This window comes from Stegodyphus dumicola, chromosome 9 (genome assembly GCF_044657685.1).
Source record: "Stegodyphus dumicola isolate Sdum_Otavi_A_Nest chromosome 9, ASM4465768v1".
NCBI classification, from domain to species: domain Eukaryota; kingdom Metazoa; phylum Arthropoda; class Arachnida; order Araneae; family Eresidae; genus Stegodyphus; species Stegodyphus dumicola.
In genome coordinates, this window is record NC_140776.1 from 103,597,359 (window position 1) to 103,616,002 (window position 18,644).

The 18,644-nt window shown below is 33.3% G+C and overlaps 1 protein-coding gene across 4 annotated transcripts in view; it reads left to right on the top strand.

Moving 5' to 3' along the window:
* LOC118201777 (uncharacterized) overlaps positions 1-18,644 on the top strand; it is a 132,360-nt gene that overhangs the window by 77,974 nt on the left and 35,742 nt on the right. For 2 of the 4 annotated variants that reach the window (XM_085823846.1, XM_085823844.1), the window contains exons 2-5: positions 2,368-2,601; positions 10,106-10,275; positions 13,368-13,482; positions 16,726-16,811. In XM_085823846.1, the coding sequence (XP_085679972.1) occupies positions 2,427-2,601; positions 10,106-10,275; positions 13,368-13,482; positions 16,726-16,811 (546 nt within the window). In that variant the 5' untranslated portion in view covers positions 2,368-2,426. The remainder of the gene's footprint in view (positions 1-2,367; positions 2,602-10,105; positions 10,276-13,367; positions 13,483-16,725; positions 16,812-18,644) is intronic. The other 2 variants (XM_085823847.1, XM_085823845.1) reach the window with 1 other exon arrangement.

An 18,644-nucleotide genomic window follows, 5' to 3' on the forward strand; every position in this document is an offset into this window, starting at 1 on the left:
ATCAATAAACTATAAAAAGTACTATTACCTATCCGGTAATGACTGTTTCTTGAGCGCAAGTGTTTCTACTTTCCGATTGTGTACAAATGCCACTAAACCGTTTAGGGATTATGTCAGCAGAGAATTTTTAAGATTTATATATATTAAAAAAAAAAAAAAAAAAAAAAAAAAAAAAAGACATGTATGTAAATGGCAAAACGTGAGACAATTTAAAATGTCACTTCCGTTTCAAATTTTTACTTCTGAGAAAAATGGATTAATGAATAAATTGTTTACTTGCGTTAATTCCAATAAATTGGTTCCTCATCTTTTTTTAATTGGGGATTGTGTAACGACCCTAAGTCAATGCCCCTGACAGCCACCTGATCTGCCAACCGCTTGACCCGCTCCTGAATGGCATTTTCCTGTAAATTAAATTGTACTCTAATACTCTTTTCTGTGTTTTGTAGACCTCGAATTAAGCCCGATTTTAGGTTAACCATGGAATTCGTCCCTGGCATTACTCCGGTAAATTGTCAGTTGACTTCGGCTGACCCGTAAAAACCCAGGGCTCCTTTTAAGGGCCGTTCGCAATGCTCCACTGTTTCGAGAACTGTTTAATATGATGTTTGCAGATACTTACTCATACTGTGATTCTTATTTCTTTTATTATATTTTTAGCTCAAAAGGACGTTAGCCCGAATGTGCTTTTAGTCTCGAAACGGGATTTGGTGACGTATCACTTTAAACATCTATATAACTTTTCAAATTGTTGTCACGAAATATTACCGCCTTGGAATACTTTTAAAGAAACTCAGTAATGAAGAATCTGCATGAATGCTTGTATGTTTCTCGCACTGGGAAAAAACGACGGAACCTAGGGCCATCAAATTTTGAATAATGTGGTACTGCACCGGAACATGTGCGCCTGGAAGCCGAGTTTTGAATTTCGAATTTTATATTTCATGCTTTGTAAAACTTTAATGAATTTTTAACAAACTCAACGATTTGAAAGCAAGCAGTAGCAAAATAAAAATTAAAATAAATAAATAAATAAATAAATAAATAAATAAATAAATGTGTATGCATCGGAATTTCTAAACGGATATTGTTATACTGCTTTAAAAATTTTTATAATTTTGCTGTTTAATTTTTTCAGAAATATAAAGAAGATATGGCTTAAGAAATGTGGTTTTATGTGGCGAAGAAAATGATATTTAATAATAAAACTAAAAAGAAACACACGCACACAGAAGAGTTAGCAGGAATGAGATCAACAGCAGACTGGTAAACCATGAGTTTAGCGAGAGCGTAGATAAACCTTAACAAACTCTTTGGATGACCGTTAAAATTTGAACCCTTTTTCCAGATTTTTCCTTTCTTTTAATAGTTTCTATTTATCACCTTAATTTGACGTTCATTTAAATTTACATATACTCTGTTATGAACTTCGTTACCATTTGGCATCATTGACATTTTACAGATTAAGCAGATTAAATATCGCTACTTATTGTAAATGGTTGGCCTCTATCGTGTTTACCTTGTTTGAATTTTCAAGATATTATAAAAGCAAATTAATTTCGAAATATAACTCCCATATAATCAATATAAACTTACTGTTTGTATAGGATTTATTCAATGGGCTTAAGGAAGCAGTAATTCTTGTTGAAATTTAAGGTGGAAGATCAGCTCGCGAACTAATTCAAAAAACAGTGAACTTTATTGAGCGAACAGTGATTCGACAAGACGAAGCGCATCCAACAAGAACTCTTGCTCGAACCACGCCAAAAAAAGTCCGATTCTCATTTTAGGATGTATAAAAAGAGAGTTTAAGTTTTATCATTTCCCACCTTTCTGAACACATTTAAAAAAAAAAAAATCATAATTTGTTTATTAGTTTTATGCAAAAAGGAGGCTTTATAGAATCTCAATTCTACAACAGAAAGAAGTCAGTGCAAAGATTGGGCTGTTCGATTCTGCCAACCATACTCTTTGAGTCTTTCCTCTCTTCTCTCCGTTTTCGTACATAGCTCCGCATTTCCATACTCATCAAGATTATTGTTAGTGAACCTCGCGTCGTAAAAAGAAACGATTCCTTTCAGTAAATGAACGAATGGTTCCTTGAAAGAGCGGTTTTGTTCACCGTTAGTTGAAATGTAGATTATTGGTAGATTACATATACACTAGCACTGAATATTTTAAGAATGTCTTGAAAATATATCAAGTAAAATAAAAGAATACAAAGCAACTAATTAGATGAAACCTAAAATTATAACTTAACACATATTTCTCTAGCTTAAGCAAGAACAGTTCCTCTTAATGAAAGTGTGCTTTAATACATCCTTCCAGATTCTTTGGATACCTTTGTAAATTTTGTCATTATCTTAGTAGGATATTGATACTAGTTCAAGACTGAAGAGTTCTGTGACCTGAATGTCGTTTGCTAAATGAATGAACGCTCCAAGAACGCTGCGAAGTCTCGTCGAGAGAAGGAAAACGCAGAATTCTCACAGCTTGCGAAACTTCTTCCGCTCCCAACGAATATTACTGCCCAAATGGACAAGGCAACCATCATTCGTTTGACAACCTCCTACTTGAAGTTGCGAAGACTTTTTCCAGAAGGTAAGACGCATTATTTATTGTTTTGCTACTTCTGCTATTCTCATACTAATACATAGAACTTAGAAGGGCTAATTCATAGAGCTTTTCCCCCTGAAACAGGAAGGGAGGAGTGATGACGTAGTTATGTTGACACTGACTGAAAAGACGCAATTTGCAGCAAAGAAATTAATGTCTTAAATATTTTTTAAAAAATACAGCCTTAAATTAGTTAAAGACAGCCTTAAAAAACTGTGCATGAAAAAATAGCTTTAAGTCAGAAGAAGATAGTATTACTGCATGCATTTAAAACATTAAAAATAATAGTACTTATTCATTAATTTAAAAATAATAGATAAAATATGCTACAGTTTCGTTTAGGTTTTAAAGTCCCAGGTTTCCCCCCCCCCCCTGAGCACTTATTATTAAATCACGAAGAGAAAAACTGTGGCATAATTATCTTTTCTTCATATGCGTACTAAATGAGAGAATTCTCTTACTCTTTCTAAGATAACTATAATAACAGCTTTTTAAAGTGAGGCCAAAAACAAAAATTTTATTTCGGAGTAGTTTTGAATACATATGTTAATTTGTTTTTCTGCAGCTAAGGAACAGGAACTTGTGTTTGATTGCTTTTGAAATGAATAGTTTTATTCAAAACTTAATCTAATCTATGACTGCTTTTTTGACCCAATTATAATGTTTACATTAGCGTGCTTATCTTCCAATTTGATAGAATAACAGATATTTTTAAAATAATTGTCTAACTTATAATCCCATCTGCACCTATACATTACATTTAATTAAATACAGGATTGTTTTCTTAAGTTTGACAATAATTACTTAACTTTTCAAGAAAGGAGCAACGGAGGATTGTCTTTTTTTATACTAAATTACTTAATACGTTTATAAATATGTATCCTTAATAAGTTTATACGTTTATAAATATGTATACTTAATACATTTATACGTATATTTAATACGTTTATACGTTTTTTTACTTACGTTTTATACGAGTATAAATTACCTAAAATGGTTAGCTAGCATTGTTTTTTTACAAATTATTAATACATTCTTGTTTATTTCTACAGTTATAAGGTATTTCTCCCGCCTTCTTAGCATGCCTTCGTGGTATAGTGGTCAGCACACTCGGGCGCGTGTTCGAGAGGTGCATGGTTCGAGTTCCGGCGAGGGCATTTCTCATTTTGCATGTCTCCTGTTTTAAAAAAATACCTATGTCTGTATACAGTTAGGGATTCATCATTATTTACTTCGTCACCTATGAGTTCTATTTTAAAATAATTCATATCTGATTTATTATTTCTATCATTATTTTCGTAATCGGCTTCAAAAATGGATTTTTTTTCAAAATTAATTCATGTGGTCTTTCAAAAGCATTTTGCATTATTTTTCTTTTCTGGACACAATATTGGATTCAACAGTTTCTTTTACGGCAATCCAAGTAATTTTTCATTTCGTATTCACAATCACTGCACAGAAAATGTTCGATGCAAATTCTTGCAATCTTAACATGAATAGAATCCTGTCTTCGACACATGTATCCATTTTTCTCGCATTAAACAAATTATCCTTTGGAAAAATATGAAATACTATATCCGTAACTTTCTCATTTCTATGAATTTTATGGCATTTTGCTACAAAAGACATATTATATAAACGATTTTTTACAACAGTGGCCTCAAACTTACATTGCACACGGGCCAACGCACAATTTGAAAGTAGCGGACGGGAAGTAATTACACACACACACACACACACACAAAAAAAAAAAAAAAAAAAAGGAGATTTTTTTAACAAAGCAAAATTTGTTAATTAAATTTTAAAAAATTTACTTGCTATTTGTCAAAACATACAATTAAAAATAACGTAAAGAAAAATATCAAATTTATAATTATATTTTGTTTGAAATCTAAAAGTTGGTATCTGCAAGAAACTTCTGTTGGTCACAATTTGTAATTCAAACATACAGCTAAATATCAGAATTTTTAAGTTTGCATTTATTCAACTAATTGTAATATGTTGAAGTGACGACTAAATAACTTACTTTTAATTTAAACTAAAAGAGAAATGTTCGAAAGCTTCCCAAGAGGGACAAAACTTGAGAATAAATAATAGCAACCCATTCTCTTTCTTTTATTTATTAAATTTTTGTATGACGCATCCAGAAAAAATAATATTTGTACGTAAATTATTGTAATCATCTTTATTTCTTGGAGGGAAATTACTAGAAGGTATAATCACAAATTGTAGATACTCATCCGTAGTCTGGTTCTTTTCGTAGACTTATTAATTTTCAAACTGTTCTCATGTAAATGTACTCAAAAACAAAGCAAGCATTCTTAATGCAAAAATTTGTAACTGGAGATATTTCTATATATTCCGATGAGTTACATTCGTTTTTGGCAATGCAAATAATGTAAAATTTGACTGCTTAAAATCTTAATAGTTTTTTTTTTCAGATTCTTAAAATTCTTATAATAATGCTAATTAATTAAAGGGAAATATATCGCGTTCAGTATAAAATTACTCCGTGAGCCACATATGCCCCTTTGGCTGCCAGTCTGACTTTGTTTGGCTTTACTAGAAAGCAAATATATGTTGTTAAAATTTATTTGAAATGTCCGCATTGCTAGAATATCACTTCGCAACAGAATGGAACTACAGTTTTAAACGAGAAGTTAAGAGTATAAGGTATTTCTCCCGCCTTCTTAACACGCCTTCGTAATGAAATGGTCAGAACAATCGGCGCATATTCGAGAGGTCCGTTGTTTGATTCCCGGCGAGGGCACTGCACATTTTTGATTTTTGATGTCTCCTGCTTCGAAACAACCTAATGTCTCTATAAGAGCTGATGCAACATAGTGACTCCAGACTATTTCCTGCTAACTCTCCCTATGAGGATCGCATCGGCGAGAGGTCACTCCAAGGAATGACCTAGCCCTTCTGTTTAACCTGCAACACATAGGTTCCCAATGTATGTGGTATGGAGCGTTCGCAAAAGTGCTAAGTGCGAAGTGGCATAAGTGGATATTTGTAGCTAAGCAATCAGACCCTGTTAGCTAAAGAAACTGGCATAATGATTTTGTCAAAATGTTCTCGCTGTTCAACTTTATGTTAGCCTGGTATAACAATAGACAAACAAATCACAGCCAAGCAAACACGAAATGATATTCATTCCAGGGATAAATAGAAGGGCTAGGTCATTCCTTTGTCGACCTCTCGCCGACGCGAGCCTCGTGAAGGGGATTAACTGGAAGTAATCTGACGTGTCTGTGTTGCACCTGCTCTGATTTCGCGCGTTTAAAACTGTAGTTTCATTCAGTTGCGGGACGATTTTCTGGAGGTCGCATATCCCAAATAAATTTTAATCATACATATTTGTTTTCTAATAACGCAAATATTTAAAATAATTTGTGTATATATATATATATAATTTTAGTCAGTTTTCCTTTTAAATTCTATATTTAAAGTATTCCTTACGTAATATGGCTTCTTGCGCTATAGCAACGTGCCGTAACACTTATAGAAATGCGAAAGGAAGAGAGATTGTATTTCATGCTTTTCCAGAGGACAATTTGCTTTTGTCGAAAGAATGGATACATAAATGTCGAAGACAAGATTCTATTAATGTGAAAAACGCAAGAATTTGCGGTGAACATTTTCTGTGCAGTGATTATGAAGATGACATGAGAAATCACTTGCTCAGATTGCCGCAAAAGAAACTGTTGAAATACAATACTGCGCCTAAAGTAAATTTATCGTGTACCGATTGTAAACGAAATAACACCAAGAAATCGGAGACATTTGAAAAGAAAACTAATGGAGAGTGCTTTTGAAAGACTACACGAATTATGCCCAAATAAAATTTATTTTGAAGCCGAGAACGAAATTGAAGCTGACAAATAATAAATCAAATGTGAATAATTTTGAAATAAAACTCACAAATGACAATATCCCTGAATGCCCTAAGTGTAAAGGTAAACAAGAATGTATTGATAATTTGAAGAACAAAATAATATCCTTAGAAAATTGTAATAAAATATTGAAAAATAGAGAAAAGAAAAATTTTAGAATGTTTGCTCAGCGACAAAGAAGGTGGAGGATATCTAGAAAGAAATTTGTATCGGAAATTCAGAAATTAAAATTCCAAACAGCGAAATTTAGGAAAAAACAGCACAGATCGGAGAATTTGGAAAAACATCTAAAGCATATTTTTACAACGCTGATTAACGCATTGCTATAAAAGAAGGAAAATATCAGGTGGACTAGTGAAGATATTTCATGTTGCATTGTCATAAGAGCTCTGTAGAATACGTTTCTTAAATAGAAATGCATGCTATGTTTTTTCCCAAAGAAAAGCAATCCAAAAGGCAAAAAAAGTGGATTGCTTCGAATGTGGCAGCCAATAAATAATATTTCAACAAGTTGTAGTTGCTTTGTGACTGTACAAGTAAGCATATATATATATAATATGTTTTGATTTAAAATATTTCTAGATGGCATTTTAGAAGTTAATAGCGTAAAGCATATTTCAAATGAGAACTAATTTTGTTAAGTTATTGTTAAAGTTATTTTTATTGTATCCTGTGTTATTATTGATTCGATGTTGTGCTAGCTTAGCATTCTAGATAAAATATAATAATGTAAAATTAAAGTAATTGACATAAGAAGACCTGCCTCCTTAACCCCCGCTTTTGAAAAATTAAATAATTTTTTTAGGTACTGTGAGTAAAGTTGTTTTGTCTAAATTAAAATAACAATCTTACATGCATTTATTTAAATGTAATACTGATGTAAGACTAAGTTACAAAATTATTAAAAAAATATATGTTATTATATTGAATCGGGAGAAAAATATGCCAATGTAAAATTTACAATTAGGCTGAAACTCAAACTTAGATTAGCAGAAATTTTCAAAACTATGCAATTTAAGATTGTTTTTTAATTAATTTTAAATAGCTGTTATTATAGTTATCTTAGAAGCAGTAGTACAGTTCTCTTAGTTAGCATGCAGATAAAGAAATGATTAGAAATAAACAGGCATTTAAAGAAAAAAAATCCCTGCAAATTAAAAAAAAAAAAGGGAACTTTATGCTAAGAGTAGCGCATTTTATCTGTTATTTTAAAATTGAGTAAGTACTATTAAATTTTTAATGTTCAGTGTAAAATGCATACTGCAGTAACATTGTCTCTTCTAATTATAGCTTCCTTTCACACACAGCTCATTTTAAACCCTGGTTCTTCAGATTTAAAACGCCAATTTCTATGTTGTCAATTGCATCTCCGCGCTCAGTGTCATCATGGCTAAGTCATCACTCCCCACTGCCTGTTTCAGGGGGAAAAGCTCTATGAGCTAGCCCTTCTCTTTTAAGCCCTGTATTTATTCAATGATTTCACTGAGTCTTTACTTTCCTTATTTGGCCACGGCTTAAATTCTGTTCTACAGGTGTGAATAGAGTTAATGATTCTTACATCTTAGTACTACCACAACAATGAGGATTAGACCATTGTGTTAACACTTCCCTACAGCCCAAGAGTACCATATTACAAGGTTTGCTCTTTCGATTCGTCTCAAAGTAGCAGTTAAAAAACGTGCGGCCTCTTCCCGACCAGAAATCTTCCCTCAAGACGAGCTGCCACTGCTCTACAACTAGTTGCTACTCGTTTATTTACGCGTAGTTGCAATTAGGAAATCACTTCAAAGATAAATACCGTATTTATATCTTAAAAACTTTGTATGTCAGTGCTTCATACAAGTTATTTCAGCCCTGAGCTTGAATGAAATAATAAAATTTCTAAGAATAATTTAAAGGGAGAAATTTCAAATCATCGTACCGGGATTGGAGTATTCTTATGCTACTATTTTCATCAATTTTCGCTTCTTTTGAAGATGAACATCGTACTTTGAAATATTAATATTTCTCATTCTTGTTATGGTACTTGTTATAACAAACAAGTATATATCTGGCTCGGATTGTTCAGAGAACTTCAGTTTGTTTCTCTAAAAACCAAGTTATTCCTTTTATTTGGCTAAATTCAATCTTATGAAATTTGATGAAAATATATTCCAGTTTGCAAATGATTTTCATCTAGTTTTGAGATGCTTATTACTTAACTTTCATTCAGTCTGGTAGCGCTTTGTTAGTGGCAGACTAATTTAATGGTTCTGATTTTCTTTTCCATCTTAAAAAGGGCAAGCATATTTTAATTTATGCGCAATATATCTAGAGACATAGCACAGAGATTGATAGGATATTGAATTGTGAGTAATTGTGGAACTATTCTCACTTATTAATTGTTCAAGTTCTTTCTCATTGAGAATAATAATATCAATTTTAAAACTAGAACCAGGCGAAAAGATGTATGCGGAAAGAAATTAGTAAATTTGGAATTAACTTTCCCACAAAATTTCTTGGATTCCAGGCTCACCAGGTATATGTTTGTTAGAGGAGCAAGTAAAATATTGTGCTTCAAACTTTTCCAAAAGCAGACAAACATTTTAGTGTGTTTCTTGCAAGACGAGAGCTGAGAGGTGCAGAAAAGAGTGCTAGACGTATAAATGGTTCAGGGATGGTAGAAGGGTGCAATGCGCGCAAAGAAAGCAAATGCATCCCCAAAACACATCCTTTCGTAACCAGCTGTAACAGATAGTCAAATCCCCTATTTCCCACTATATTTTCGTTTATTTTATTCAGCTTTCTGAAAGCCTATGAATGAGGGCTGAGTTGAACTATAGTCTCTGATGGGGTGGAGAAAGTATGTGCTGTACAAACGTTACGATAGTAAATAAGGGAAAATAGTAACGACCTTTAAGTGTATATTTTCAAACAACAATGCGTAGGAGATGGAGTCTGTAAGGGCTACGCGTCGAAAGAAGCATTTTCGGGAATCTTCGCTTTCGGGACATCTGAATTTTTGCCTTACGTGAAGAAAAGTTCTTTGGGAAAAACTTTACGTGGAACAGAGCTACAAGCGAACTATTTTCGCTCAAGTTACAAAATGTCCCGCGTACATAGGTGGAACATTGGTTCTGACGAGATTGTTTCCGCTAGTGTGTGTGTGTGTATTTAATTATAGCAAAGCACACTAGGGCTATTTGCCTAAGGGGAGGGATGCCTTCGTGGAGGGCTTTCTAAGGGAAACTGGCTCGTATACACGTTACACATGGGGAAAACCACGAAAACACCCATGCAGCCAGCCCGTTCGCGGGATTCGAACCTCGGACCGAACTACCAGTGTTCAGCGACTTTACCGCTGGTGGGCTCTTGTTTCCGCTAGAGACTTTTCTGTTTGAGAAACTCATTTCTCGGAAACGTTTCTTCTAACGCCGCGCATTGCGAGATGTAGTAAACCCATAACTCCAGAACAGCACACATAGGAGAAGGCAATAGGTTCGTATTCACTTATTACTTACACCCGATAAAATGTATGTATAAACAAAAACAAAACAAACAAAAAAAAAATGTACAATTATAAAAAAAAAAAAAAGATTCTTTTCTTTTTCTAGGATTAGGTGGAGAATGGGGAAGTGATAACTCTTCTCCTGGAGAAGGAAATTTGAAAGAACCGGGTTTTCACATTTTGAAATCTATAAGCGGATTTATATTAGTATTATCATCTGATGGACATATAATTTATGTTTCGGAAACCGCCTCAACGCATCTAGGATTATCACAGGTTAGTACAATCAAGATTTCATTATAAAGACTTCATTCAATCATTCATGTTTGATGGCTACTTTCTTGGCTAAATTTCAACAGGTATATATTAGTTTTATTTTATTGTTTCACTCTTCATAACAATATAGTTTATAAGATCCGAATTGCGCGATTGTAACTCCTTCAGATCCTATTAGACTGATAAACGAATTATCGTTCCGTCTTCATAAGATTTTGTAGAACTTATGAAGTCTTATGAAGGTTTTAAATGACATTTATTAAATTCTGAACTGAAGAGAAAGTTCAACTTGCGCGTTCATTGAAAACTCCGCCACATGAGGCTATTTAAAATAACATAAAAAGTCTGTACACTATATATTATTTTAACCTTATTGAAACAGTAACCGAAGATTACAAAAATTTGGCTTAACACAGCTGGGTCAACTTTAATGGCTCGATTTAATGTCGGCTAGCAAATGGCTAATGCCGGAATATTTACTGCCAAAAGCAAAAGTTGAAAAGTAAAGTTGAAAAAAAGTAAAGCTGAACTAAAAGTAAAGCTGAGTTGAAAGTAAAGCTGCAAGCATCGCTGCTAAAAGCTCTAAAATATTCAAATCACTTGCTTAGATACACAATCAGTCTCATTTGCATTCTTGTGAGGGCTGACGGAACGGAGAAGTAATAGTACAGATACGTATCATAAATTTGTTTAATAAACTAAAATGTCTTATAAGTTTATAATACTAACCGCTTGTACAGCCATTCGCGTATTATAGCTATAAAAAATATATAATTACTTTAATGAGTTCAGCTGATGTAGTTTCACGGGTTCAGTGAGTAATTAATAGTAATAGAGATGAACTGTATTTATTGTTTCATATGTTAATCAGTAAAGATGAACCACATTTGAAAGAAAAATTAAATATCTTATGCCTTGTCGAACTGCAAAACACTAGCAGTGTAAGATAAAAATATATCGTTTCGGCCAGTGCCCACGCATTCCTTTTATGTTGTTGAGTTTTCTGATTGAGTTTCAAATGTCGATATCTTACGTTTTCCTAAAGTTGTTTTAGTAATTTCGTTATCACTGAGTATAAATAATAATGTGCTTCTCTCTTGACTGAGTTTATTAATCAAAATTATCACTCTGATTGTTAATTAAAGTTTGCAGAAAACATAAAATACATAAAAAATAAATTTCGAAATCCAAAATTTGTACTTCGAGGTGTCATGTTCGAGTCGAAGACTATGTGTATTCAAAATTTGGTGGCGTAATTTAATAATGATGAATATTTTAGTGACGTATACTTGTTTTTCATGCTTACTAAGTTTTTGGCATAGAGAAATGCTCGATGTTCTAAGGGTTCTGCAAATCAACCATTCAAGGTCACTGTATTTTGTATTTGTGACATGATGTTAAGCGGTTGTCCACAAACTGAATAGAGAAATATTTAAATTTGTATCTAATTAAAATTAAGATATTAATTTAGAAAAAGATTTCTGATGTTAATAGATAAAGTGGCGACTATTGCTGCAATGAAACGCTTCCATTAATGAAATTCTACCAGAAGGAAGTCTTACAATAAATTCGTGTTTTAGAAACACTGGTAGGCTTCAGTGTTGGTGCAAAGCCAATTAATAGTCTTATTTGCATAAATTAAAAGTGAAATTCTAGTTATGTGATGATATTTTCAACATGATGTTTGAAAGATTGTGATTCTAGAGCGCTCCACGGGTCGTTCAAGAAAGATATTGCTAAAACCGCTCGTGTCAGAGAAATACCTGTTTTGATTTAATCGGTTTAATGATCGAGCTGCGGCACCGAAGTTCAGGAGCTATATCCTCGGCTCAGGCGAACGCAATTCGCCGTTAACGGGTTCCTGCGCTGAACTGGCATCCAGGCATTGGCGATTTTCGAACCTGTGCCGAGTTTCAAAAAAATAGTTCTCATTGATAGCATCAGGTTATTTCAATGGACTATAGCAATAATTCAGTATATTCATGTACTGAGCTCCTAGAGACTTCTTCAAAGGAATGTAAGAGCCAGCAGAGACAGATAAAATGCTATTACTTGCATAATAGGGCAGAAGATGTTGAGGATCCGTGCAATCAAAAAGAAAGCCAGTATGCAAGACATTATTACAATAGCATATATCTGGGAATAGCAGGCAGTCTATCAAATAAAATAAAATAAAAAAATAGTACAAAAAGACAAAAGGCAAAGACAAGAAAGCTCAGGTTGTTAGTATTTTAGCCAATTAACTGCCAAGGCTACAGTTATTTCAGTCTCTGTAATGTTTAAAGAAATATTACATCTGACATTGGCAACTTTGTTTAAAAGGATAATAGTTGACTGATATGTATTTTACGACATTATATCAGTACAGGCATTTATTGTGCGGAGCGTTATTATTCATACATAGAGTTGAAATGTTTTCAATTTTTAATATAAAAGTGCTTTTATTGGTAATCAGGTCACATAGAACTTTTTAAACGGAACTTATAAAGCAAACTATGAATTTCTCACATTTTATATCTTCCAAACGTGATGCGCTTAAGCAAAACTGTATCGTCAAACGAGTATTAAGTATTTAGATGGTTCGAGAAATATAGTTAGCTTATTTATAAATATTGAACATTTTATCTCAAAGCTGCATCGGACTTTTCACCGAAAGTAGGATGTTTCACCGAAAGTAGGATGTACATGGTGAGAAATATACAAATAATAATTACGAGTTTACCAGAAATATTTTAAAGATTGAAATTTGCTGTTTTTTCATTTATTTTGGAATTCTGAAAATAACGCCAGTTCAAGAAAAATTCACAAAGAATTTCGTAGAAATTTATGAATTTAATGAATGGTAAATCTGAACGCACTTAAAATCATCAAAATTAAGAAAAATCCATCGTTACATAAATTACATTAAAATGCAGAAAATATTTAATCAATATAAAGATATGAAGTTATTTTCTTAATTTACGCTTGCATCAAGCTGATAAATTAGACTTCTCATTTTGCAGTTTATTCCTTATGATTTTTCAAATGAAACCTTAGAAAACTTTCTATGTTTTTAGTCATTAATTTCATATATTCTTTTCTTCTTCTTTTAGCTTGATTTGATGGGCAACAAAATTTATGACTTTATACACGATGGAGATCACGAAGAAATGACTCAAGTCTTGAAATTTCAGGACGAAATGCCTGTACGGAAGTCTTTATCAGAAGGTAATAAATTAAAAAAAATTACATTAAATTACACTATATATTTAGTGTTTCCAATTTTAGACCTTTAGCTAACATTATAAAAGTTTGCAGTAGTACAGAGGGAGCTTACACACTTTTAGATCGATTTCAAAAGAAATTTTAAAATGCGAATAATTTGGAATAAACATTTCTGATAAAGACTTGTTATTTGAAATGAGGAGTATTTCTGCAATTTTTAAATTTACTTTTCTTTTAACACGTCGCATAAAGTGTAAAAGAGATGTGGATTAAAGGATATGTTGTGCTTTCCGAAAAGAAATATTCCTCTTCTAAAATCCAAAAATGTTGTCAAATACATGGTATTAAAATTTCTAAGTCTAAAATAAGCAGCGTTATTAACTGGAATGGAGAAAAACCGTCAGTCGTTATTTCTATATGGAAAGAAGTTACCAAATGCATACCCGAAAAAACTACGTACATTTTCTAATGTTTACAAAGTTAAATCTTTAGTAACAATAGAAAATCCGCCGACGTGCTTTATTGGATTTGAATGTTCCTGCAATCTGTATTTGGCCATTACATTTGTGTCTATAAAAGAAAATATTATACTTACATTTACGTTATCATTGTTGAGATAAGCCTCTTTTGCCAGTTTATCTGCGATCTCGATACCTGTGATGTTGACATGAGCCGGTAACCATTGAAAATTGCAGACCTTATCTAACATTCAAACCTGGTTTTGGAGAAAGTTGGGATGCGCTGGTAATCAGGAATCTTTCATCCAAGACTGCCTTTGAATTACAGAAGGCAACGAGTCCTTCTGTTTGCTCAGAAATGGAAAGGGATTTATACAAGTAAGTGCCTCCGCTATTGCTAGAAGCTCGCAATTGAACTTAAGACTATGGCTCCGGCCCACCAGCGGCCGAGCGGTAAAGACGCTGAACACTGGTAGTTCGGTCTGAGGTTCGAATCCCGCGAACGGGCTGGCTGCATGGGCGTTTTCGTGGTTTTCCCCATGTGTAACGTGTATACGAGCCAGTTTTCCTTAGAAAGTCCTCCACGAAAGGCAATCCCTCCCTTTAGGCAGATAGCCCTCGTGTGCTTTGCCATAATTAAATACACACACACACCAAGACTATGGCTCCAGCACCAATTTTGTGTTGATAAGTAGTGTCACTTGGGGTAGTCAGAAATACTGCAAAACCTCCATTAGTGATTGTCTCATCAGATGAACCATCTGTATAAGCGTGAATAAAGATAATATGGAAATTGTTCAACTGATTGTTTTCACTTTAATGATGTCAATCAATTCCTTTTTATTGAACGGCTTTAGCACTGTTTCAGACTTCATGGGAAACCTGGAGGAAATGTTGGTTCTTAGAAGATGGAAAATTTGTTGTGATTGGGGTAAAAAACTGTTCTAATGTCTTTCTCAGATTGCGTAGTAGATGACCTTTCTCAGTCTAGTGCCGCCGTTATAGTTTTCAAAGCTTTTTCTAGCGATATGTTCTGGTTCACGGCTTCTTGCCTTGTTTGTAAATTTTCTTGCATTAAACTGTCTTCTTTTTTTTTTTTGGCTTTCGAGGTTACATTCCTCAATTACTTTTACATTATTGGTTAAAGACACTGTACTGGTAATGATTTTTTCGGCCTTTGCCTGGACATTTTCTATTATCCCCATGACAGTCCTGGAAGCATTAGCCCAAATGGGAGAAGTATACTTTATAATCGGTCTAATTAATGAAGTGTATATTGTTTTAAGTGTCCCAGGAATAGCTCCCCACTTTGTTTCGCTAAGAAATTTAATAATTCTTAATCCTTCCAAAGCTCTGTCAGCACAGATTTTGACATGCGCACTGAATCTCACATTTCTGCATGTATGGTAATTCCCAAGTATTTTGGGCATGATGTCTTCATTAGGCATTTGCCTTCAGTGTACGGTTTTGGATTCATCATATCTCTAGGCTTTCTGTCTGTTAAAAAGACACAGACAGTAGTTTTTCCAGCAGCGATCTTGAGTTTTAAGCTCTGTGTTCGCTTTACGATCCCATTTCGGGATTTCTTAAGTTTCATTTAGGACACTGTTTCAGATTCATGAATATCTCTTCTGGAGTGCCAGATCGTGATGTTATCTATGTGGCAGGCTACTTTAATATCATTGTCAAGATCAGGATGAATGTCATTCACATATAACAGAAATAGAAGGGGGCTCAAAACAGAATCCTGAGTAACATCTGCAAGGATTTTCTTGTTTCTTGGATGAATATCTGTTGTCGAGTACTTTAAATTTCTGTCTCTTAAGAAATCATTTATCCAAGTAAGAGAATTTACTCTAATGCCATAATGATGTATAAGTTTTATGAATTTCTGTCTCCACACTCATCAATGCAGAAGACATAGCAAGAAAAATAGAAATGATCTTTTTTGGTAGTCGTTCTTATACCATCGATAAAGATCGACTGAGATAGAATAATTTGTCTTCAGTGGAATGTTCTTTAGGCTCTGTGATAAAAATTTATCTTGTTTTTTATGAGGATATCTTCTGGAGTCGACAGTTCATTCCATCATCTTGCAAAGGATGCTGATGAAAGTCTTTAGTTCTTGCATTCCGTATCTGATATATTTGGTTTGAATAAAGGTAAAGTGATAGAAATTTTCCTTGGCTTAGCTTACCAGATTTCCATGATACTATAAAGATGATCAACAAGAATTGTCTTGCTTTTTTACCAAGGTGTTTATCCATTTCTACAAAAATAAGATAATTTCCTGGTGATTTATTTCCTTTAATAGTGTTGATAGCAATATCTAATTCTTCTAGAGTGATATCCTTTAGATACAGGTCATTATGCCTGTACCCTCTTGCCTCCAGGAGCAAAATTTTAGCAGAGCTTTTTATTTTCTTATATTCTTCCTGACAGTTAATTTTACCGACACTACAGAAGTGCACTGCAAGCTCATATTATCATCTACTATTGATGCAGCTATATCCAGGATGTATAAAGATTGGGCAGCAATCTACAAATTATAATACCTTGAAGAAATCATCTATTAAACATTTATGTTAAGCAAACCCTTATTTAGCTAAGATTCAAATTTTTGGGAAATTATCTTACTTAACAGACTTCCCCCCCCCCACCAAAAAAAAAAAAATCCTAAATCAAGACTTCAATATTTTCAGCACGATTGTTTTAATATACCATTTAAGGAATTTCTTTTTTTGACCATGTATAGAAATTTTGTCTTCATGAGTTATTCTAATTTCAGATTTAGAAGTTGAAAGAAGTTTCTGTGTTAGGATGAAATGCATATTGGTCAAAAGAAACGCCGGTCTAGTAAATGATGGTTACAAGGTATGATAAGTTTAACTTTTTCATTACTACATCATATAACTTTTGAAATTAATTATTTACGGTTAAAATGTGCCTTGAAAAACATATTCAACAAGAGAACGATAATTTTATTTTAAGTATTTACACTTAGTGCATAGTGCGTTATGCACAAGCACCCTGGTCAGGGCTGTCTTAACGTATGGCCTCGCTGGGCGTCTAAAGCATGGCCCAGAGTCCCCACGGGTCTAGGAACCCTATGTTAAGCCATGCACATTTAATCTATATTTCATTTCTGTGAGGGTTTTCGTAGGGGCCCTAGCACATTGGTTTGCCTAGGGATGCAAAAAGCTGTTAAGACGCCACAGACCCTGATATTGCATCATTTTACTCCGACGAATTTGGTAATAATCGGAAATGTGTAAGAAAGCCCGACAAGTGTGTGCCTCACGAATTCACTAAAGAAAATAAGTCACGTTATTTGGAAGTGTTCGCCTTTGTCACTAGAAGTAAAGCTTCCTGCAGCGAATTGTAACGGTATTCTACGACAATTTTGCTCTTTTGCTGCAGTGATTGAGCATACAATACGCTATAGGGAGGACTTCAAAGGCATCTTTATATCTTTTTTTTTTTTTTTTTAAACTCTATTGTGTGTATGATGGTTTCTGCTTGTTTTATTTATTACTCATCCCTTCCACGAGTGAAATGATAAACCCAACTCGATTCAGTATAGATATGCTGTAAATACAAAGTCATACTTGGTCGTATTTAAGTTGTACTTGGTACCCCAAAGTCGAAGAAATTATCGGTTTTTAAATGTTTTGCGAAAAGCACACCTTAATGCCCTTGTAGGGTTTACTTTAGTTTGAATAAGTAATTATTCTAATTTTTTGTTATCTTTTCTGAACTCCTCATTTTCCTCTTGCATTTTCTCGCCAGGATGCAAATTTATTTTTTCGCTTTTAAACTGGCAGATTTTTTTTTTTTTTCTAAATTTACGTAAAAAATATTTCCGTTTGTATTATCACTTGTTCAGCTTCTTCAAAGGTTTAAATTATTTGTGATAAGACATGAACAGGAAGAGGTGGCGAATAAGTTCCTGAGTAGAGCATTATTGAAAATTGAGCTGGAACAACCATCAAACTCTTTAATTAACTAAAATACTCCTAAATTAATTAAAATGCAATTTATATAAGATAACAAATGGATAAAAGGAGAGAAGAAGTCACATATGCTGCTGAGCAGTTTTGAATAAAATGTCTTATGCCTGTTCAAATTTTACTTTTTGAAATAATGAAAAAACGACAAATTAATATTATTAATATCCATTATAAATATTTTAGAAGATGTATTATAATTAATCTATATGGACAAATTATTCTGAACGATGCTCTTTGAGGTCCACGAGCGGCAAAGCGAACGGGCTGGCTGCATGAGAGTTTTCGTGGTTTTCCCTATGTGTAACGTGTTTACGAGCCAGTTCTTCTTATAAAGTCCTCCACGACGGCATCCTTACCCTTAGGCAGATAGCACTCGAGGCTTTGCCATAATCACATAAACCAAAACCAGTATTCTGAACGCGTTTTACGAAACAAAAACAGGTAAAAAGTTCTACTTGCATTTTATGCTTTTTCTTGCAATATTTCCGATCAGACAAGGTTTCAGATAAATGCTTGTAATTTATGTTTATATTAACCAATTGAATACCAATATGTTTTACTTTAGATATACATGTACATCAGTAATAAAAAGCATTATTGTATCAGTAATAAATTCAGTAATCAAAATATTTAAGAAATTTGAAATGATTTAATGACCACTTTTAAAAGTTTACATTCTTTAAACTGCGTTTTCTCA